The 25,086-nt window shown below is 40.5% G+C and overlaps 2 protein-coding genes across 2 annotated transcripts in view; both read right to left on the reverse strand.

Annotated features, from left to right (window-relative positions):
* Positions 1-4,888: 4,888 nt before the first annotated feature.
* Positions 4,889-6,630, reverse strand: LOC134221697 (ammonium transporter Rh type B-like; the record flags this gene model as incomplete). The annotated part of the gene is made up of 4 exons (XM_062700884.1): positions 4,889-5,035; positions 5,378-5,471; positions 5,538-5,747; positions 5,815-6,630. Coding segments are annotated over 4 exons (1,239 nt in total), but the record flags the coding sequence as incomplete, so codon positions are not given.
* An 11,118-nt stretch (positions 6,631-17,748) lies between these two features.
* The window catches only part of LOC134227653 (ammonium transporter Rh type A-like), a 36,146-nt gene continuing 28,808 nt past the window's right edge, over positions 17,749-25,086 (reverse strand). Inside the window, exons 2-5 of the mRNA XM_062709305.1 lie at positions 18,953-19,740; positions 18,636-18,845; positions 18,487-18,580; positions 17,749-18,044 (exon numbers count right to left, since the gene is read on the reverse strand). Of these exons, the coding sequence (XP_062565289.1) occupies positions 17,926-18,044; positions 18,487-18,580; positions 18,636-18,845; positions 18,953-19,740 (1,211 nt within the window). The 3' untranslated portion in view covers positions 17,749-17,925. The remainder of the gene's footprint in view (positions 18,045-18,486; positions 18,581-18,635; positions 18,846-18,952; positions 19,741-25,086) is intronic.

The raw sequence follows: 25,086 nt of genomic DNA on the forward strand, positions 1-25,086 counted from the left end.
AAATACAGACGCGGAAAATTACATTATTCTGAGCATACATGAATCTTTCACTTCACTTCACCCTAAATTTATGCAATTCGTATAGCATTATGCCACTTAATCGAATAAATAGTGGCATAATGCAATTCAAATTGCATACATCCAAGGGAAAATATCGTTTAAAATTACGTTCTTTTTGGCATTTCCTTCATGTGCATTACTATCGTGTAAATTTCAACAACTTTTTCTATCTGTGTGTCTGTGCTCTAGGCTCATATTGACCCAAATTGAAATTGCTATAACTTTTTTATTGTTTGGCCTATTTAGGATTTTTTTTGCAGTTTCAAAAGATAATTTAATCATCTTTCAGGACGTTACCTAGGTGGGGGTATCTCACGGGGAGGGGTTTTCGTAAAAAAGGGTACAAAACAGTGATTTTTCATGCTTATTTGGCATATATCTGGAAATCAAACCCATTTTGAACTGCACCTTTTCAAAAAGGTTATGGAGGAAGACGTGTGCTTTGACATGAGACATTGTCTAAGACGAGTTACTCCATTTAATTCCACCAATTATTTAGATATCTTTGCAGATCCGTATTTCGAACACAACTGTGTAATCGTCTTCAGTGTCTCGTACTTGACTCGACTTAAGTCGCTATTACTAGTTGTAGAACTTGGCCGCTAGGTGGTGGTTTTTATGAAATCATTATTTTAGACTAACTCAAGATATTCTGATATATGGAGTTTTCTACATTTCAAATATTCCTATCGCACACATTTGAAATTTGTAAAAATATGTCTTTAGCACAGTTCAACTGTTGGGAATGGACTGTCTTGTGACGGAAAAAAATAATTGGGAATTTTACAATTAGGCGGTAGTAGTTAGTAAAATTGTTCAGAATGTACAGGACTACTGAGCGGTGCTTAGTGTAACGAGCACTTCTTCCAAGAGGTGGCGTAATTATATTTGAGTATATTGTTCCAAGTGAGATCTGATGTATTTTGGTGCGAAGTATTTTTGGCAAACATGTTGTGGTAGTAGACTCAATTTTCCTTGTTTCTGGTTACACGTGTAGATTCGGCGGGCCCTCCTTAGCCGTGCGGTAAGACGCGTGGCTACAAAGCAATACCATGCTGAGGGTGGCTGGGTTCAATTCCCGGTGCCGGTCTAGGTAATTTTCGGATTGGAAATTGTCTCGACTTCCCTGGGCATAAATGTATCATCGTGTTAGCCTCATGATGTACGAATGCAAAAATGGTAACCTGGCTTAGAAACCTCGCAGTTAAAAACTGTAGAAGTGCTCAATGAACACTAAGCTACGAGGCGGCTCTGTCCCAGTGTGGGGATGTAATGCCAATAAGAAGAAGAAGAAGAACGTGTAGATTCAAAGGCCTTAACTCCAGGGATTTATAGGATGACGAAGAACATATTCTGAGAATGAATCCTAATCTTGGTATTACAAATTGGCTGATCTAAGGTTTTCGTGGATGACCTAAACATATTTCGAGAGCGCATTGTATTATTTGGATCGCTGGAGCAGGTTGAACACAAAAAAAAATTGCAGACTCTACCACAAAATTTATGTTTGCCAAAAATACTACGCAGATCTCACGATGGAACAATATACTCAAATATAACTGCTCACTAGCGCTGCCTTTTCTAAGAAGTGCTCATTACATTGTAGTCCTGGACATCCTGAACAATTTGGCCGTCTACAACTTGGGTGTAGGTACGAAGGATCTCAAGCTTGAGCAATGTTTCACACATGCAAAAATATTGCGCCACCTAATTGTAAAATTCCTAATTATTTTTTCCGTCACATGACAGTCCATTCGCACTCTTCCGATTTTCGCGGTGTGAACGATGGATGGTTCTCCCAAAAACTGATGCAACTCGTGGTTCATTCGCCTCCTCCACGTACCGTTCGCCATGTGCACCCCGCCATAGCTGGTACGCAGCACTTTCCTAGTGCGCGTTGGTCCTCTATGAGCATCGTCCAGCCATGATCCGTCTCCGAATTTCTCTGCTGGTATCGTTATCGGAAGTCACCAGTGCGCCCAAGTACACGAATTCTTCAACTACCGATTTCGTCACCACCAATACAAACTCGTCATTGGTGGCTTACGTTGTCCTCTGTTGAGCCTCTTTCTATCATGTACTTCGTCTTCGACGTGTTGATGACTAGTCCAGTCCGTTTAGCTTCTCTTTTCAGGCTGATGTAGGCTTCCTCCATCCTCTCAAAGTTACGTGCCATAATATCAATGTCATCGGCGAAACCAAATAGCTGGACGGACTTCGTAATCACTCGTGTCAATCCCTGCCCTTCGTATTACTGCCTCCAAAGCGAAGTTGAATAGCAGACACGAAAGACCATCACCTTGCCGTAACCCTATGCGGATCTCAAAGGGACTCGAGAATGCCCCCGAATCTCGAACTACGCACACCACCCGATCCATCGTCGCCTTGACCAACCTTATCAGTTAATCCGGAAATCCGTGTTCGTGCATTAGCTGCCATAGCTGGTCCCGATCGATTGTATAATATGCGGCTTTGAAGTCGATAAATAGATGATGTGTGGGCACGTTGTATTCCCGGCATTTCTGCACTACATGACGTACGGCGAACACGTGGTCTATGGTCGTGGTTCACCCATAAATCCCGCCTGGTACTGCCCCACGAACTCTGTGGCAATTGGTGTTAATTGGCGGCATAAAATTTGGGAGAGTACCTTGTAGGCGGCGTTCAGCAAAGTGATTGCGCGGTAGTTGCTACGATCTAGCATATCTCTCTTTTTGTAGATAGGCCACATGACACCTTCCATCCACTCCTGCGGCAGAACCTCATCCTCCCAAGCCTTGGTAATCACCCAGTGCAGCGCTCTAGCCAGTGCCTCACCACCGTGTTTAAACAGCTCTCCTGGTAGTTGGTCAACTCCAGGGGCTTTGTTGTTTTTCAGCCTGTCGATCTCCTCCTGGATTTCCTGGAGATTCGGAGCCGGGAGTAGTATGTCCTGCGCGCGTGCTCCTAAGTTCATTACCATACCGCCACCGTCGTCTGCCATATCGCCATTCAGGTGCTCTTCGTAGTGCTGCCCTCACCTTTGGATCACCTCACGCTCGTTTGTGAAAAGGTTCGCGTTTATGTCCTTACACATATCGGGCTGCGGCACTTACGTTTAACTTCTCATACAACTTTCGTGCGTTATAAACGTGGTACAGCTGCTCCGTCTCTTCACGGTCTCGATCTTCCTGCTGGCGCTTTCTCCTCCGAAAAATCGAGTTTTGTCTGTTCCGCAACCGTTTGTATCGTGCCTCGTGTGGTGTTGCAGCAATCTCGCCAATGCTGCATTCTTCTCCTCAACTAACTGCTCTCATTCGCCGTCTTACCAGTCGTTTCACTGATCCAGGGGCCTAGTGCAGCGGTTGCGGTGCTTCCAATGGCGGATCGAATATTTCTCTAGCCATCTTCAAGAGACGCTGCGCCTAGCTGCTCTTGCGTTGGGAGTGCCACTTACAGCTGCTGCGCGTAGTCTTGGGCTTGTGCGCTTTGAGCACTGTCAAACCGCACCACATCCTAGGCAGACCACAACTCGCAGATGGCCTGGGGAGTGGTCATGGTCAAGCCCTTGAACAAAGTCCGTGCTGCCCCTGCTGGTAACGCCCTAGAAAATTATTAAATTATCTTACGAAACAGCCCAAAAATCTGAAATCGGCCAAACAATCAAAAGGGTATAACGATTTCAATTTAGGGTCAATAGAGCACAGACAAGAGTTTTTTTTAAAGTACGCTGTAGCGCTCATTTTCAAGCTTATTTTTCGAGCGAATTTGCACGTGTGGTTCGGGTCATATTCCGGAAAGTTTTACCAAACTACCAAAAATAGGAGAATCGGTTGAAAACTAAAATTGACCCAAGAGCACAGACAAGCACAAAAAGTTAAATCTGAATTTGTTCTAGTTGTTGTTCTATTTAGAGCAAAAAACTTTTTAAACAATGGAAAAATAAAAATATTGATTAGGTAGGGTAAGGTGGCGGGTCGTTGGCACCCTTTGATCTCGTCAGTAGCCCCGCAGCTCAGAAGGCTACTGACGAGATCAAATTTCCAACACTAGACACATAGCCGAACTTTCGCAATCTATTTTTCAATCTATAAATCTTCCGCACGTATTGTTTTGTGCAATACCAATCGAGTAGGATGAGTATTTAGCTATGTCTGGCATTCACAAACAGCTTCATCAGCAACTGCGCTCAATGAAGTAGTGTTGTGTGATCGTATGCATTTGCGTTAGGTACATTTCATTTTTTTAATTGTCAATACAATTTCATTCAACATTTCTGCACTATATTTCTTTATTTTTAAGATTTCATACCAAGTTTGAGCGACCACTAAGAGTTCTACAAAACGCTAAGAGAAGAATGAACTCTGTCATCAAAAGAAAAAGTAGAATCATGAAAACAATTTCACAGCTGGGTATGGAATGCAGCTTTCAAAATAATTTTCAAAATTTCAAAATAAAATTTATTTATAAATAATTTATAGCATGAGGTTAGAATTTTTATTATCTACATTATACATATATTAATTTGATTGTTAACGACAATGAAGTTTTTTCTTGAAATGATTCCGGAGATGGTATTACTTTTAATCTTAATTGAATTTCTAATCCCGCCTAATAAATCATTTTCAAAAAAATCTCTATTCGTAATTTTTAAAATTATTTTCAATTCCATTGGCTATACCTTGCCGTGTTAAATTTCAGTGATTCTACTTTTCCTCTGATGACAGCGTTCATCCACTTCTCCTCGCGTAATACCTTTTGAGATTTATTTCACAATCATCCCAACAGAGAATGGACGCTAGAGTTTATTTTGCTGACCTCTTCAGCAAAAAAAGCTTGTTAAATTGTTTGTTGGGATATCCTGTTGTAACATAACCTTAACTAGAGTTAATGTCCACCATTGTGTCTGATTCAGCGGGTGTTTCCCAGTAGACATCATCCTTATGATGCTCATTCATTTCTAATTGACGCATACTCGATGACTTCAGGACTAATCCTAAAATAAAAGAAAAAACTTGTTAATCGCCGGCCGGTATTGATAATACATACCGGTATAATTTTAAAGTAAGTTTCGGAAAGAGGGATTTTATAGTATGAATGCATGGCTTATTATTTGTTCCGTTTTTTTTGTCAAGCAATTATCACTAAGTATCATGTTTCTATTTTCATTATTTTAATATTATTGAAAAATTGTTATATAACACTTTTTATTGTTATAAAACATTGCCCAAAATTGACGCATTTTAGGGTACATTGATACATGATGAAGCAATGCAGAGTCAGAAAGTGTTCAACTGGTTACTGGTGGATGGAAGATATACGATTTTAGAACTCTTACCTGTCAAAAGTCCTCCGATAATAGCGATTATCACTGTAAGTGAAATGGCCAATAATTGATAAACTCCTTGCATAATAGCACTTCGATTGTATCCCTGCAAAGTAATGTTAATTATTTTATGATGAGCTTTACAGCCCCTAATTCAAATCGCTCATCTTACTCCAATAATATATTCATGCAAATCCTCTTCAGTCAGTGTAGAATTTAATTTCATTGCTGGGAATATACTGGTCAATGTATTTCCGTAGTCTTCTGGGGTTGCAACGGAAGCATAAAGCGCAGAGTATAAGGCAGACAATAGTGCGGGCATGCCGTGCAAATTGTTAACTCCACAAGTATCGGAGATACGAAATTTGGACAACAAAGCTGGCTGTTGAATGATTTTTTTTCAGTGGTTGCAATAAAGTGTTATTCTAATATTTTTTTTATTATCTTACCGTCAAAATTCGATATCCAAGAACTGAGATCACTCCAGCAGTAATTCCCACCAATACAGCTCCAAATGGTTGGATTAGTAGATTACAGACTGACCCAACAGCTACACCCCCAGCTAAGGTTGAGTTTTGTACATGAACCATTTCTAACTTTTTATCGTGAGACACCATAGCCGATAATATAAATGTTGCTACAGTAGCACCTGCCAGTGACAAATAAGTATTAATAATCGCTCGTTCTTGATCAGCTCCATCGACCAGAGCGGAGTTGAAGCTGGGCCAGAAGATCCACAAAAAGATCGTTCCAATCATGGCCGTGATGTCCGAACTATACGATGAACTTTCCATAGGTCCAGTTTTGGCGTTCTCTTTGCTGGGCCTCAAGATAAAGCTAACCGCTAGACCGAAGTAGGCTCCGAAAGCGTGAACCGTAATCGACCCCCCAACATCGGAAATCCGCATCAATTCGACCTGCAGGAACTCATTCGCAGCGAAGATTGTCATTTCGAAAACAGTCATCACCAGCAGCTGCATCGGTGTTGTTCTCCCTAGCAGTGCACCCATGCTGATCAGGACGGAAGCGGCTGCGATGTCCGCACCGATAAGACTATCCAACGATATCGGAATCTTTCCGTCTTTCATTGCGTAACATCCGCGCATGATCAGGGCCAGCTGGATTGCGACGGCCGCGACCAGAAGATTCAGTCCCGTTGCACTGAAGCCGTAACGCTTGAGAAACGTCATCAGGAATCCGAAACCGATGAAGATCATCACATGGATATCCTGGAAGTCTGGGAAAGATAGAAAATAAATGGGATTTTTTCAGAGATTGTTTAGTAGATTGTCGCTGAAATTGAAGTCAATTGTCCAGTATAAGGAAGCAAATGATCTATCTATTTATGTATTGTTTGACCCATATGCGCGTTGTGGTAAGAGAACCAGCTCGTGCTCTTGAAAAATACTTATAGAAAAGCACGAGTTTTGCAAGATGGTCGATTTGTGGCTTTGTTGTATATAATCACCTTAAGGTGATTATAGAATAAAGCCAGAAATCGGCCATTTTGTAAACCACGTGCTTTTCCAATATTATTTTCGAGCGCACGAGATGAAAGAGCCATAACGCGTATGGGGCTGAAATAATGGTAGATCGTTTGCTTAGTTATGCTGAATAATCATAATTTGAGTTTCGGTACTGTACGAAACCTATTACGCCAGATTTGGGCTTTTGGAAATGTATGTAGATAAACGTGTGGTGAATTTGAAATTCACCACGGGCTTCATTCTATAATCACCTTAATGAAATATTTCCCCCACTGGTAATCATATTTTTCAGAGTCTCGATCAGATATGTTGGATCCAGCGTTGGATCGGTCATTGCACTCCAAAAAAATTTTATCATTTCCGGTTCCTTATGATATGAAGCTCGTTGATTTAGCTTTGCTGCGTCGCAGCATGCGTGAAATAACAAAAATGACAGTTATGCGTTGCTTCCGTATCGAGTAGTGTGCCCCCGAAAACGCGAACACTTTGAAACTTGGATTCCGTCAGGAGTGACCTTAAAGAACTTGCGTCCATTCATCGAGCAACCCACTTCACATCGCGTGAATCCATGGTACATATAGCATGGACTAGAATAGAAATATAATATGTGAAGAAAATTAAATCCTTAGAATAAGGATTGACTGGAATTTCCATCAGTAGGGCATGTGTACCGATAGAAGAGGATACATTTTGCTAAAGTGGTGCATTATATACGGTTCAATTGTTTGACATTATCTTTTTAGTTGATAAACTAAGTTAATGTTCTTTAACGTTATCGCACAAAGAATAACAGACGCCGTATGAAATCCCAAAATTTTAAATCAAATTAAAAAAAATGGAGTGCTTTTACAATTAGAGCTTGACCTTCTTATAATAGCCTCGTGCTGAGAAGTTAGCTAAATCCGTTCTAAAACTGTCCCGCCAGGAGGCTGGTTCTTCGCGGATTTATGTGAGCTCCACTTGTTAATTGATACGCATCATTTTTTCACACCAATCATAATTTTCTCGCTTGCCTTTTGTCATATAAAATCTTTGTGCTACAATAGTTGCATTCATCGGTGCGGTACCTGCCGACTGCAGAAGTGTCGTGTTTGATTTGATCATTTGCTAATCCAGGCTAATTTGAGTGTCACTTCTGTTGGGGTCGTGGTAATCAGTTATTTGGTTGATTTGACCATTCGCATGAAAGGCACCGCCTACAACGTCAAGCGTCGTCATCGGGTGATTCAGTAGTTTTAATTGGCTTGTTTTTATTAGGAAAATTTGAGGGGAATCTGTATTTAAGGGCAGGGTTATCTGAATGCTTTGAAGGAAACAAGTATGGAAGTTTCTCTATTGTAGAAGGAATGCTGGATTTGCTGCTACATATATAGTCAACATATACAATATGTGCACCCAACCTGCTTTTGATATACCTATTATATTAGAATTCTATATAAGAAGTTTTAACAAAAAATGTAAATTGCGTTCAAAATGTAACATTTATACATGAATAGATCAAAAAACGTGCGTACCTATAAAAACAACTTTGACCTTAAACCTTTTTAAATTTTCTAGTTACGCAGCTGTTTTATAAATGTTCCATCCATCACTTAGTATTAATGGTTTATTTATTTCGTTACCGCTGAATAGATAGTAATTTCGCACCTGGATATAATATCTTCCTGACAAAAAAATTTCATGGATTTATTTTGGAAACTTCTCAGACGCGCTTTATTTTATTATTTAAAATTCAAATTGCTTCATTATAAATTTAAATTGACAAAAACACATGAAATTCCGTGTCGAATTCTATTTTTTATATATAAAGTCACCCTCTTCCATTTTTTTGGTCAAAATTCTGCCTTCAAGAAGATAAATACATTTAAAGTGAATTTCATGAATTATCAAGACATTCTCTAACAAATCCGACGATTTTTAAAATGTATATGCATTGTGCATATTACACATTTATATTTAATGAAAGGGCTCTTTAGGAACCACGTGACTATATTTTAATTCACCTCTTTTTATATGAACAATTTTGAAAAAAATTTAAGTACGTGGTCATACCCAACACCATCTCCACACAATCACATGGTATCTGAATGTCAGCCCCGAACGGAAACAAGGAGATCATGATTCCATAGAACACTCACGTGGATACTTAGCTAACGGTTTTTCTCCCTCTGGGTCAGTCATATTGACATTCCGTGGCAAAATTTCCTCGGAGTAATTTGTGAAGAATCCAAACACTATTATAAACACTATCTGCACCGCCAAAAGCAGCACATATCCGGAAGCAGAAGATCCCAGTGAGGACATTTTTATTGCTAATTTCGGCTATCGCCGCTCGTCAACTCTAGACTAACTGGAAGGCTGGCTATTCTGATCGGCTGCTTGCTGTGCACTGATCAAGATGATTGATAATTTCCAAAAAAGTGTTCTAAATGAAATTCGTTGAGCTGGGATACTGGTGGTGTCGTGTGGGTGGCATGTCTGCTGAATGTGTTTGGATAAAATCATTTTCGCCGAAATGGTTTGGTGTGCTTGTTTTATGCTCGAAGGCTCATTTAAAAATTACTTTTCTCGCAATTGATAAAGTACATGGTGTTACCAGGTCTGCCTTCTTTCAAATCATTTTCCAAATAATAGATTTGAAACAGTTAGCAAATTCATCATAGCAATAAAACCGCTGTTAGAAGGTTGCACCAGTTTTCTTTAAAATTTAATGTAAATATTTCGTCAAACCTTTCACCGTTTTTGCAGTGATTTGGATATCGGATCATGCAGATATGCACGAGTTCTTTATTTTACGTTTGAGCGGTACCGAAATAAACTTATCTTCACATAAAGAGTTAGCATTAACATTAGCATTGAGCAATTCGCACAAATTCGTAGGTGGTACAAGCCAAGACTATTGTATGAGAGTAGCAGCATTTTCATTCGTTACCACAGATATTGATTTGGGACTAATCACTATCTCTTAGATGGAAGCACTGCACTCTCCAATAGTCGAGATCTGTCCTGGCCACGTCCTTGCGATTGCTGAGGAAAAGGAAGGATGGTTAGTTGGACACCTACTTTAAAAAAATGCAGAGAACTCTACGACCTATCATATGTGCCTCGGGAGGATATGGGATTGTGTGGCAGGTTGTAACAGTAGGAATCGTTCTGGTAGAACGTGAAACACAGAAAGAACTAAGATAAGAATACAAAGTAGGAGAGGGACGAGCCTTGAATTGAACCTACGACCTCCTGCCTATAAGGCAGAAGCGGTAGCCACTAGACCACCGAGCTCGTCTTAACTTATCTTCACAAAAGAGTTTGTTTCAAATGAATTCGGTATCTCTCAAACGACAAAATAATGTTTAGAAGTTCCGTCCGTCTGACTGTCCGGTTGCCAGTGCAACCCACAATTTGGTGACACAGTTTCGTGGTTCAGACTATCGAAAGTTTTTTCGTAGTCAATGAATGGCAAATACATAAATGGACTTATTGGAATCCATTGACCTACTCCAAGGTGGATACGGAGTATGATACACGATCTTAATGCACGGAATCCTTTTTTATTTGCGTTTATTTCCGTCGGCCTATGGCGATTGACAAAAATCCTGGAGCCTACATCTTCTTTTTATTCTTATTGGCATTACATCCCCCACTGGGACAGAGCCGCCTCGCAGTTTAGTGTTCATTAAGCACTTCCACAGTTAATAACTGCTAGGTTTCTAAGCCAAGTTACCATTTTTTGCATTTGTATATCATGAGGCTAACACGATGATACTTTTATGCACAGGGAAGTCGAGACAATTTCCAAACCGAAAATTTCCTAGACCGGCTGCGGGAATCGAACCCAGCCACCCTCAGTATGGTCTTGCTTTGTAGTCACGGGTCTTACCGCACGGCTAATGGAACCCACATATCTTGACCAAGGGTTTTATTTTCTATTCAATGAAGTTGAAGTAACTTTCGCGCTTTTAGCTTGACTTCGGGAGCCTTCCTGACTTTCATGCGGCTGCTTATGCTGAGATGTTAATGGTTGGTAGGGTGTTGAAATTTGCAGAAGATTTTCGAAGTGGTTGAACATACGTTCTGGTTCTAGCAATTCATTTGGGTTGGTGAGGAACATACCTTGTAACATAGCGTGTTACACTGACAGGTTACATTAGTAACCCATTCTTCCACTGAGTGTGCTTTTCAACTTGTACTTGATTGACCACCCGTAGTTGCTACTCACTTATGACCAGATCTGCTGTTCTTGCACAGGGAATCAACTGGTGTTTGTTTGGGGCAAATCGTCAATTTATAAGTTGGTAAAGGTGTCCATTTGCCATCATTTGTTATGTCACACTGGCGCTTGCAACTTCTCCGGAATGTCCACAGAAGAAATTGATAATGCAATCACTCGCCCACTGTAAGCCGATTATACCTCTGCACTTTCCACGAGTTCATGCGGAATTTATTGGAATTTTTAGGATTAGATTCGAGGACACGTTTGTCTTGGTTGACAGATTGCCAATGTGATAGCGAATTAAGAGGTATTCTATTCTAATTGGATGTATATAGGGAACTAGCTTTTGTTCATTTCCAATTCTAGCAGATGCTGTTTGAATAGTCAAGTTGAAGGTACAGGATAGAAAATGGAAATAGTATGGAGTCCATTTCCAGTTTTAGCAATTGCTAGAGCATGAGAAATAAAGATTCCTGGTTTTATGAGGAATGTAGTGCTGTTGAAAATATTGTGATAGGTATTGTCCAACAGTTTCGTCAATGCCCGGCGATAAACATCAGGTTCAATAAGTGCGGCAGGATTGAGCATTTTCAAAAAAATTGCAAGTCGGAAGGAAACGATTTTACGAAAGGGAGGCCGCAGCAGAAAGATGATAAGAAGAAGAATGTGGTGAAAAATGTACCATCAGTTGATCGGCGTGACTCAGCTAAATTGTTGAATGTAGAACAATATAACAGTACTGAATTGACGTGGTTATGGCAAATTGATCATTACAGAAGTCTGAATGACCGAGTTGTTGCGCATGTGAGATGAATGCAAATGTTCCTGTTACCTTTGAACTTGATACTATTCTATTTATTCAAACTAAGGCCGAACTGGCCTGTGCGGTATAAAGAGAGTCTTCTCCATTCGGCTCGGTCCATGGCTACACGTCTCCAACCACGCAGTCTACGGAGGGTCCGCAAGTCATCTTCCACCTGATCGATCCACCTTGCCCGCTGCGCACCTCGCCTTCTTGTGCCCGTCGAATCGTTGTCGAGAACCATTTTCACCGGGTTATTGTCCGACATTCTGGCTACGTGCCCGGCCCACCGCAGTCTTCCGATTTTCGCAGTGTGAACGATGGATGGTTCTCCCAGCAGCTCATGCAACTCGTGGTTCATTCGCCTCCTCCACGTACCGTCCGCCATCTGCACCCCACCATAGATGGTACGCAGCACTTTCCTTTCGAAAACTCCAAGTGCGCGTTGGTCCTCCACTAGAATCGTCCAGGTCTCGTGTCCGGACTACCGGTCTGATGAGCGTTTTGTAGATTGTCAGTTTGGTACGGCGGCTAACTCTATTCGATCGGATCGTCTTGCGGAGTCCAAAGTACGTACGATTTCCAGCCACTATGCGTCTCCGAATTTCTCTGCTGGTATCATTTCGGCATCACCTTGCCGTAACCCTCTGCGCGTTTCGAAGGGACTCGAGAATGCCCCTGAAACTTGAACTACGCATATCACCCATCCATCGTCGCTTTGATCAACCGTGTCAGTTTATCTGGAAATCCGTGTTCGTGCATTAGCTGTCATAGCTGGTCCCGATCGATTGTATCATATGCGGCTTTGAAGTCGACGAATAGATGATGTGTGGGCACGTTGTATTCGCGGCATTTCTGCAATACCTGACGTACGGCGAACCCCTGATCTGTGGTACAGCGTTCACCCATAAATCCCGTCTGGTACTGCCCCACGAGCTCTCTTGCAATTGATCTTAGTCGGCGGCATAAAATTGGAGGTACTCTTGTAGGCCGCGTTCAGCAATGTGATTGCGCGGTAGTTGCTACAATCTAGCTTATCGCCCTTCTTGTAGATGGGACACATGACACCTTCCATCCACTCCTGCGGTAGAACCTCATTCTCCCAAACCTTGGTAATCACCCAGTGCAGCGCTCTAGCCAGTGCCTCACAACCGTGTTTAAACAGCTTTCCTGGTAGTTGATCAACTTCAGGGGCTTTGTTGTTTTTCAGCCGGCCGATCTCCTCATGGATTTCCTGGAGATTCGGAGCCAAAAGTCGTATGTCCTGCGCGCGTGCTCCTAGGTTCATTACCATACCGCCACCGTTGTCTGCCTCATCACCATTCAGGTGCTCTCCGTAGTGCTGCCGCCACCTTTGGATCACCTCACGCTCGTTTGTAAGAAGGTTCCCGTTTATGTCCTTACACATATCGGCTTGTGGCACGTGGCCCTTACGTGGACGGTTTAACTTCTCATAGCACTTTTGTGCGTTATTTTCACGATCTCGATCTTCCTGCTGGCGTGTAGTCTTGGGCTAGTCTACCATCTTGTAGCCGCTCAATGTTTAGCCGCGGCGGATAACTCCGACGCGTGTTGTACACCGTCGAGAGTTTTGAGCGCAGAATTACTGCAACGAGGTAGTGGTCGGATTCAATATTCGCACTGCGGTAAGTGCGGGCGTTCGTGATGTCGGAGAAGGATTTGCCGTCTTTCTCGTCGTCGGGTCTCCCTTCGTGTGGGCAGTGCAGGTTGATGATGCTATAGTTGAAGAAAGGGCCTTTTATCCTCAGCTTGCACATCCTTGCGTTGATTGGCTGTCACCCAATCACACGTTGGCGCATCCTGCCCAGCACTATGAAGCCGGTTCCCAGCTCGTTGGTGATGCCATAGCCTTGGTAGAAGGTAGTCGCACGATGCCCGTTTTTCCACCGTTCCTGTCTTGTCCAGCAGATTTCCTGCAGCGCTGCGACGTCGAAGCTGCGGGGATGTAATTCATCGTAGATTATCCTGTCGCAACATGCGAAGCCTAGCGACTTGCAGTTCCATGTTCCAAGCTTCCAATCGTGATCCTTTATTCGTCGCCTAGGTGGTTGCCGATTATATCGTGTTATATTATCTTCTATGTCGTTCGTAATGGTAGTTTTAAAAGGCGGCTTATTGGGCCTGCGCAAACCTTCTGGCTCGTCGGGGAGCCGTCGTGTCAGGTCTATTTGGCATTCCACCTAACACCAGGACTTGGGTGTGTGCGATTTGAGCGGCGCACGGCCGCTTTGGTGGAGTCTACTTGCGGATGCATGCAGCTTTTTATAGAAGTTTACAGAGCCCACTGTCATACCCCACCACATCCTATGCAGGCACCACAACTCGCAGATAGCCTGGGGAGGGATCATCAAGCCCTTGTTTGGTCACGAAAATTAAAAAATGGAATCACTAAATTTAAGAAATATTGTGTATTGGACTACATCTTTTACAACATAAAAGTTCACGGTCAGTTATCGCTAATATGCATAGGGCCGTGGCTTAAGCACCACTCCACTTGGGAGACCAGGTGTTCAATAAGCCCATAGGCATGGTGCAAATCCAATTTTCTTGAATACGGATGATAAAGGTACTCCAAAACGTTCTGGAGCTCAGCCCACGGTATCTTCCGGACCAACCAAGGTTTATGCAATGTCCTCATCACCGGTATACTACCAAGCTGGTTCAATAAGCATTTACGCATCATGCAAACCTCTTTTTTCTTGAATACGAGATGCTCATGGTACTCCAACACGTTCTGGAGTTCAGCCCACGGTATCTACCAGTTCAATCAAGGCTTTGGCAATGCCCTCATCGTTGGTATACACCCAATCTGGTTCAATAAGCGTCATACAAATCCAATTTTCTTGAATACGGGATGCTAAATGTACTCCAAAACGTGCTGGAGTTCAGTCTATGGTATCTATCAAATCAATCAAGGCTTTAACAATGTCCTCATCGTCAGTATAGGTTCTCCCCCAATTCAGTTCAATAAGCATATGCAAAGTCTATATTCTTGTAAAAGAGATGCTCATGGTACTCCTAAAAGTTCTGGAGCTCAACTAATGGTATCTACCGGATTAATCAAGACTTTTGCAATGTCTTCATCGTCAGTATAGCCCCATCCTATTCGATAAGTATATACGCATCATGCAAACCCAATTTTCGTAATGCGGGATCTTCAATGTACTCCAAAATATTCTTGAGTTTAGTTTATAGTATCTATCAAATCAATCAAGACTTTCGCAATATCCTCATCATCGGTATTTTACCAATCCGGTGTAATAGGCATATGATACGTATTTTCATGAACATGAGATCGAATGTCCAAGGTGTTCCAAAATGATTTTGTGTCAAGATGTACAATGACTATGAGTTTAATCTGCGATTTATTCTGTGTTCATGGACTTGAATGATCAAGTAGCTCAATTGTTCCGGTTTCCATGACGTTTTGGTGAGCCTAAAAGGTCTGAAGTAGCTTGTATGAATAATGATTGAAATCATATCAACTCAATGGATATCATATCATACACCATTCATAGATTACATAAGCCGAGCTACAAAAAGAGTCTATACAGTCGATCCTCTATGAATCGCTAATGAAAGGACCATTGACCCAAGCATACATCGAGATGTGTAATAGAAGTTCCTTGGAAAATTGTTCGAAAGAACCATCAGAGTAACCGAGAATAGATTTTTAGTATAGGATCATTTTCTTCCACGAGTCGATATTGAGTCGTAGAACATCAAATCATGGAGGCCATGTTAGAGCTTGTTAAAATAATGAATGAAATCATATTGACTAAATAAGCCTACTGTAATGTTCGGCGCTAAATGGATACATCGTTCAGGACTTGGTTGATCGGGTAGATCGCGGCCTGCAGCAGCTTGTAAAAGTATTGAGTGAAATCTTATCGGCTCAATGGACCTGCTGGGATGATTAGCAATTCACGGATACATCGTTCGGAGCTTGGTTGATCGCGTAGATCTCATTTTTCTAAATTCCAGGACGTTCTCGAGAGCCAGGCCTGTAGGAGTTTGCAAAAGTAATGAGTGAAATCCTATCGACACAATGAATGTTTAGCGTTGCACGAATACATCGTTCAGGGCTTGGTTGATCGGGTGGATCGCAATTTCTAAGCCCCCGGCCGGTTTGAAGAACCACCAAGACCTATAGCAGCTTGTAAAAGTATTGAATGAAATGTTATCGATTCAATGTACCTGCTGGGATTAAGAAAATTATTTTGAGCTTTTTAGTCGAATGTCCTCAATTGTCCTCACTCACTTGTACAAACTCGTCTTATGACAAGGGCCTACTGGGAAGTTCAGCGTTGCACGAATACATCGTTCAGGACTTGGTCGATCGGGTAGATCGCATCTTTTGAACTCCCGGGCATTTTGGAGAACCCAAACTGTAGTAGCTTGTAAACATAATAAGTGAAATCCTATCGGCTCAATGGACCTGCTTAGGTGTTTAGCAATGCACGGATACATCGTTCAGGACTTGGTTGACCGGGTAGATCACATGTTTTGAACTCCAGGACGTTTTGAAAAATCAGAAAGGGTCTAGTCTAGAATAGGTCTTTCACATAGATCACATAGATATTTTTGAACATATTCTTAGCTTTGGACAGTTTGTTTTTAGAGATATTTTCTGATGCATTCTAGGATATGAACTCCAGAACAATTTGGATGGCCTAGGACATCTGAAAAAAAAAATTCAACACCTTTTTAGTTCTTTCTATACTAGTTTTGGCGAGATCGAGCGGAAAAACCCAAATCTGTACGTTAAATCCATGTAAAGAAAGTCGCCCTGAAAGAGTTAAAACATTACTCATGGCTCGTTTTTAAATCGGATTGATATCTGATGTATTATTTTATCATTGAACTGTTGCAGTATTTATCCTTAAATTTAAAACAGATTTAGAAAAAAAAATGAAGCCAAAAACAATGGAAGCAGAAATATCAAAACGCTTTTTTAAACGGGTTTGCTCGGGGTCTTTGTTAGTTTGATGTTCGAAAATACTTAGGTATATTGCTATCTGACTGTGCCTACATCATTTAGTTGCAAAGTATTTCATTTTTTTTACCAGTTCATTTATTTGATAGGCTCAGTCGTGTGTGACACTTTGCGGAGCCGCAATTCTCAAGTATGATATTTTCACATGGTATATCATCTTATCTTAACAGTTAGATGGGAGGGGACATAGACCATAATACTCGTGGCGACTCAAGGTTAAAAAACTTAATACAGGACGGACGGGGTAGGGATTTGGGTTTAGGTTATTTCAGCTGCTCATCCGGGCGTTTGACGTTGAACGTTGAAAACGATTTTGCGTGGCGTCGTGCTCGATTTTGGTTCGTCAGGGAGCATCTTCCGGATGGCCAGAGCTTCGGGGTACACGGTACGGAGAAACAGAATCGGACAAGAAAAAAACTGAGAAAGAGAAGAATATAGGCATTAAACTTTGATGTCAGCCAAGCAAAGGAAGGCATAGATGGCCTGCATATATATTACATCGCGATCTCCCAAAACACCTCTTATATCCCGGAAGGGTTGTTTACCTCGGGCCACAAGGGTATCCAATAGTTGCTCTCTGGAGGCGTCATTTTCCGAGCAATACCAAACTACGTGATCGATGTCATCGTAACCGGCTCCGCACCTACATAGGTTGCTATCGACCAGGTTTATGAAAGATTATAGAGTTTATAGAGATGAAAGTATTTCATTGCTAAATCATGCATGCTCATACCGCCAAATATTTCGAACACTCAGATATCGCTGGTCAATTTATTTAGCAATGTGCTTTTTCATTTGTTCGAATGCACAAATGGAAACTTTTTCAGTCAAGAATTGCTCAGGAAGAAAAATGAAACTATTTTTTTATATCTTCGATAGTTTTCAAACATTTATTCGTTGTTTTTATGGCAACTACGTTTGCATTGTACTTATTTCAAGCTCGTTTTCTTTTACACATTATGCTTAAAGCTGTTTTATTCTAAAAATACTGACTGGATGCTTTTTACTTGGGCCAATACTGACCCTGTCATCGTCCCAAGTCAATTAGCTCGAATCGGTTTTCTCTGTAGAGTTCGTTTCAGCTGGCGTTTCCCAGTAAGCGTCATCCTTGTGATGCTCATCCATTTCCAGTTGACGCATGGTCGGTGACTTGATGATTAGTCCTGTGGAGTAGTAATAAGAAGATATACTGTTTAAGTTGACGTGTAAATTGGAATGAATTACGAAAATACGAAATCAATGCAAATTTTTAAATGAAAAGAGGATCATCATACACAAATATTTTAGATGGGTGTGAGCCGAATTACTTGTTATATTTTTTCTTCGCTCGTTTGAAAATGATATCCGCTTTGAGCACAACAAATGGAACTTGTGGTGAGCTGGACAGTTGGACAACTCGTGACGTATTCACTACGTTCTGGATGGTGGTTGTGAATGTTTCTAAGGGTTCTACTGCCCACCAAAGGTCGTCTACGAAATGGTTCTTCTGTTTTAGAATAATTCCGAGGTAACGGTGTCGAATGACGAGCCCTAAGTTAGTGTTTTGTTAGTTTGGAACAAAATGATTCGTTAGGTAAAACGAAAAGATTATGTAGGTTTACATACCTGTGAACAGACCTCCGACGATTGCAATAAGAACCGTGAGTAGAATTGCCAATAATTGGAAAGCCCCCTGTTTGGCAGCACTTCGGCCGTACCCCTGAGAAAAATTCATATTAGAGTTGAATTTGCTTTGATACACCGATCAGCCTTACCCCGATAACCGTTTCATGCATGTCTTCTTCAGTTAGTGTAGAGTTTGCCTTCATGGCCGGGAATATACTGGTTAACGAATTGCCATAAGTTTCGGTCGTTGCAAGGGATGCATAAATGGCAGAGAACACCGCTGATAGCAAAGCTGGCATACCGTGCAGGTTGTTAACTCCACAAGTGTCAGAAATACGTAGTTTGGACAACAAGGCTGGCTGTAAGGTAAAAATTTTAATAGTATATTGTTTGGCTAACATAACTAATGTAATATGGCGCTTTTTGCAACATCATAAGCATATTGTTACACCAGTAGGTAACTTACCGTAAGGAATCGATATCCAAGTACTGAAATCACTCCAGCGATTACTCCTACCAAGAGAGCGCCAAATGGATGGATCAGAAGATTGCAAATTGACCCAACAGCCACACCTCCTGCCAAAGTTGAATTCTGCACATGGACCATATCGAATTTCTTCTCGTGAGCTACCATAGCTGACAGTACGAACGTCGTAACGGTAGCACCCGCCAGTGAGAGATAGGTATTTATAATAGCTCGTTCCTGTTCAGCCCCATCAACCAGAGCCGAGTTGAAGCTCGGCCAGAAAATCCAAAGAAATATCGTACCAATCATTGCTGTGATATCTGAACTGTACGATGAACCCTCCATGGGTCCAGTTTTGGCGTTCTCCTTACTCGGTCTCATGATAAAGCTTGCTGCGAGACCGAAGTAAGCCCCAAAAGCGTGAACCGTAATCGAGCCTCCGACATCGGCGATCCGCATCATCTCGAGTTGCAGAAACTCGTTCGCTGCAAAGATAGCAATTTCCAGAATGGCCATTACCAATAATTGCATCGGTGATGTTCGCCCGAGCAGTGCACCCATGCTGATCAAAACGGATGCGGCAGCGATGTCAGCCCCGATGAGATTATCCAGCGATAGTGGAATTTTGCCATCTTCCATTTCGTAGCAGCCTCGCATTATGATGGCCCACTGAATCGCAAGAGCTCCGACCAGCAGATTAAATCCGGTGGCACTGAAGCCGTATCGCTTGAGGAACGTCATCAGGAATCCGAAACCGATAAAGATCATCACGTGGATATCTTGGAAGTCTGAAAGAAAAACATATTAAAAGCACACTTGGTTTTATTATTCTTCAACAGGTTTAGCTTGGTTTTATTATATTCCAACGTTTTATTTTTAATATTCGTACGGCCGAGTTTCCGAATTATATGCAATTAATTGTTAATATTCCAAACTTTTTTTAAGTTTTTTTACAATTGGTTGGTTATGCATAATCTTGTCTACTTTTTCATAGTGTTGAGTTTTTCAGATTTTATGGAGCCACGACTGGCACATCTACCCTTCCAGTCTAATTAGAAAAATTGAAATTCACTAAATACATAGGCTATTGTACAACTATTCACATAGTATTTTAAGTCGAGGATTCAGAATATGTTTAACCATTTTATTTTCGCCAAGAAAAGTATAATACTTAGTTTCTTCAATGTTTTTAATTAGTTTTGTTATCAGTTACCTTGTTTAGGTACTGGGGGGCATTTCAAGTCGCATATCACCGTCAGAAAACTTTTGGAATTGTTTTAACTGAGATTACGTATGCCCAACGGAATTGTTATCTTTATTACGCTATCATTCCAATTAGCTACCTGCTGATGAATTTTAGTTTAATCTGACTCAACGTCACATGAAATGAATATCAAACTTTTCTGGTGTTTCAGTTTGTTGTCAGGTGTGCGAGTTGGGTGTGAACTTGCATCTTAGTGATTTTCGCCGATTTTATTTGTATTCGCTGAATCAGCGCTTCGCACCGGTATGTCAATTGGCGTGAAACAAAACTATAATAAGCTGTTTTATATGTTCTTCGTTATATGTTGTTGCCTTTTGTCGCCAACTCGTCGGAATAGCGTCTCTAGATTTAATTAGGACATTTGGATTCGAATGTGTTTAATGCCAATAATTGAGCATATCGCATGATAAAATGGACTACATGGAAAAATGAGTCCAATCTGCATTCTTCATTAGACGTCGATTAGGCACTAGTGAATATGTTTCTTTTAAAATCACTAACCATATTACTATCACGCTACCGCGCTACCAAATCCAATTTACCTTCATCCAGTATAGCAGTGCTCATTAGAGTGATTTAAATTTTTACTTTCTTACTTCCCGATGCCTAAAAGATTGCATATGCCATTTTAATGATCCTACTTTGATCTTTAAAGTATTCCATTTTATCTTAACATTTTCCTCGTAAATAGAAGAAGAAAAGGGATATAAATTAGCAATGATTGGGTTGTCTAGTCTTGAGTGATGCGCGGTCGTACGAATGCCAACTTTGTTTTATATATATAGAGAGAGAAGAAGAGAAGATAAAATTCCATAGAGGGTACATTTCAGAATTTCCATCTCTATCCAGAGGTGAGCCAGCCTAGGGCCTCTTTAATAAAGAATAAAATCAAATTCCATCTCTACATATTTTAATATTTTATATGTTTATAATTTTTTTATTGAATTGTATTTTTATTTCTGTAAATTTTTCTCAATTTTCATGTTATATTTTAAGTTTTCAAATTTTTAAAGCCCACCTATGTTATCATCTTATACTAGCATAGGAAAAATCACAATAATAAAGTTATTAAAAAATTTCACATTTCTAGGTAAGCCCAGTGGTGGAAATACTCGCTTCACGAGTAAGAAAAGAGTGTAATTGGGCCTACCAAAAATGTCACACTCGCGCGAACCTACTGCCTGCATTTTTCTGGCGCTTGATTTGTTCGCGAGTACGGGCAAAGCAAAAACAAAAAGCAGGGCAGTGTTTTGTTCGGGAGTAAAAATCACGGTCGCGAGTATTTGTGATTACTTCGAATACAATGGATAAATTTGACTTGACATAAACACAATAACACTAAACAATTGTGTTCTTGCTCGAACATCAGTGAGAAACATGTTCCGATGTTGTTTTATGACTTAAATGGCAAATAGCAAATTAACCCGAATGACTCGCGAAGCTTCACGAACATTTTTCGGGGTTCGTTTTTTTGTTTTCTCTGCGAGTAGTAGGTAGGCAAAAAAAAGCCAAAACAAATGTTCGCGAGTCTTTTGCAGTGCCTACTTCTGGTTTTGTGAGTAAGGTTCGCAGATTTCCACCACTGGGTAAGCCTCACAACTCGCTGAGCAGGGAAAGCTGGGACACCATCCTTTCATATTAGAGATGTTCTCATACTTTTATGCTTTCATATTCTATAATTTTATATTTTCGCAAACTCGTATTTTTATTTTTATTTCTATTGTATATTTTATTTTTATTGTTGCACATTCTTAAATTTCATATATTTACCTGTTACCTGTACCTTTTTATTTTTATTTTTTTATATTAAATTTCTGTACACATTTTGCCATATTTTTTTATTCCTATTGTTACAAACTTTAAAATTTTCAACTTAAACTTAAAATATTTCAACTTTTAAATTTCCAAAATCTCATAATTTGAAATAGACGTAGCAGTGAAAATCAACGTAAAAACCCAGATTAATCCACCTAGCGGTGATGGTGCCTTTCTCGTTCGTTCAAAAGGTTTGGAAAAATCTTAAATAACACCAATATGTGGATTGATCTTATTTTTCATATTTGTTTATATGCATAAAAAAAATTCTCGCCAAACGCAATTTGTTGCAAACAAATCGGATGAGCATAAGAACAAAAAATGGCATTTTATTTAGTAGTTTTAAAATTAGTATTTTCGCCATAACTTTTGACCCAACTGTACGATCCGGCCAAGTTTCTATAGGAAACAATGGGACAAGATTCTGCGTCGAATGCAATCTGTTGCGAGCGACCTAAGAAGCACACATATTGCACATCAATCAAGTAACTTACAATATGGTTACTGCAACCAGATTTGTTGAAATTGTGTTGCTTGGGGAATAGATGAAGTATAAGTGCTAAGAAAGTGAGCTAGACTTTTTTGAACTCTGTTTCACAATAAATAGTAATTTGACCATAACATCTAAGCCCATAGTCCGATCTGGCTAATTTTCAATAAGAAAATATGAGACATTCTGCTTCGAATGCAAATGCGAGCAAATCGGTTGAGGAAAAGTGCCTGAAAAATGAGTGACATTTTTTTAGCGATTTTTTCATTAAAAACCCTGATTAATCCACCTAGCGGTGATCGTGCTTTTCTCGTGAATTATAAAAATAGTATTTTGGCCATTACTCTTGAGCAAATAGTCCGACCTGGCCAATTTTCAATAGGAAACAATGGAAGAGTATTCTGCGTCGAATGCAACTTGTTGCGAGTAAATCGGTTAAGGATAAGTTCCTGAAAAATGAGTGACATTTTTTTGCTCAATTTTTCAATAAAAAAGTGGTAATTTAGCCGTAACTTCCGAGCCCATAGTCCGCTCTGACCAATTTTCAATAGGAAATAATGGTAGAATACCCTGCGTCGAATGCAACTTGTTGCGAGTAAATCGGTTAAGGATAAATGCCTGAAAAATGAGTGACATTTTTTTAAGTCATTTTTTCTATAAAAAAAGTGGTATTTTGGCCATAACTTCCGAGCCCATAGTTCGATCTGACCAATTTTCAATAGGAAACAATGGTAGAGTATCCTGCGTCGAATGCAACTTGTTGCGAGTGAATCGGTTGAGGATAAGTACCTAAAAAATGAGTGACATTTTTTTTTGGGTTGGTGCGCACAGACACACACACATACACACACACACACACACACACACACACACACACACACACACACACACACACACACACACACACACACACACATACACACAGACATCACCTCAATTCATCGAGCTGAGTCGATCGGTATATAACACTATTGGTCTCCGGGCCTTCTATAAAAAGTTTGTTTTTGGAGCGATCATATAGCCTTTACGTATACTTAGTATACGAGAAAGGCAAAAATGGTATAATTTTCGATCCCATAGTCCGATATGGCCAATTTTCAATAGGAAACAACGGGACAGGATTCTACGTCGAATGCAACTTGTTGTGAGCAAATCAGCTAAGGATAAGTGCCCGAAAAATGTGTGACATTTTTTAGCGATTTTTTCGTATGAATTTGTATTTTGGCCATAATTTTCGATCCCATAGTCTGATCTGGCCAATTTCAAATAGGAAACAATGGGACAGGATTCTGCGTCTGATCCAACTCTTGCGAGCAAATCGGTTGAAGATAAGTGCCCGAAAAATTAGTGACATTTTTTACGCGATTTTTTCGTATGAATTTGTATTTTGGCCATAACTTTCGATCCCATAGTCCGATCTGGCCAATTTCAAATAGGAAACAATGGGACAGGATTCTGCGTCGAATGCAACTTGTTGCGAGCAAATCGGTTGAGGATAAGTGCCCGAAAAAATGAGTGACATTTTTTACGCGATTTTTTCGTATGAATTTGTATTTTGGCCATAACATCTGATCCCATAGTTCGATCTGACCAATTTCAAATAGGAAAAAATAAGACAGGATTTTGCATCGAAGGCAACTTGTTGCGAGCAAATCGGTTGAGGATAAGTGCCCGAAAAATGAGTGACATTTTTTACGCGATTTTTTCGTATGAATTTGTATTTTGGCCATAACTTCTGATCCCATAGTCCGATCTGACCAATTTCAAATAGGAAACAATAGGACAGGATTCTGCGTCGAATGCAACTTGTTGCGAGCAAATCGGTTGAGGGTAAGTGTCCGAAAAATGAGTGACATTTTTTACGCGATTTTTTCGTATGAATTTGTATTTTGGCCATAACTTCTGATCCCATAGTTCGATCTGGCCAATTTCAAATAGGAAACAATGGGACAGGATTCTGCGTCGAATGCAACTTGTTGCGAGCAAATCGGTTGAGGATAAGTGCCCGAAAAATGAGTGACATTTTTTACGCGATTTTTTCGTATGAATTTGTATTTTGGCCATAACATCTGATCCCATAGTTCGATCTGACCAATTTCAAATAGGAAACAATAAGACAGGATTTTGCATCGAAGGCAACTTGTTGCGAGCAAATCGGTTGAGGATAAGTGCCCGAAAAATGAGTGACATTTTTTACGCGATTTTTTCGTATGAATTTGTATTTTGGCCATAACTTCTGATCCCATAGTCCGATCTGACCAATTTCAAATAGGAAACAATAGGACAGGATTCTGCGTCGAATGCAACTTGTTGCGAGCAAATCGGTTGAGGGTAAGTGTCCGAAAAATGAGTGACATTTTTTACGCGATTTTTTCGTATGAATTTGTATTTTGGCCATAACTTCTGATCCCATAGTTCGATCTGGCCAATTTCAAATAGGAAACAATAAGACAGGATTTTGCATCGAAGGCAACTTGTTGCGAGCAAATCGGTTGAGGATAAGTGCCCGAAAAATGAGTGACATTTTTTACGCGATTTTTTCGTATGAATTTGTATTTTGGCCAT

The sequence above is a fragment of the Armigeres subalbatus genome, chromosome 3 (genome assembly GCF_024139115.2).
Source record: "Armigeres subalbatus isolate Guangzhou_Male chromosome 3, GZ_Asu_2, whole genome shotgun sequence".
Lineage (NCBI taxonomy): Eukaryota > Metazoa > Arthropoda > Insecta > Diptera > Culicidae > Armigeres > Armigeres subalbatus.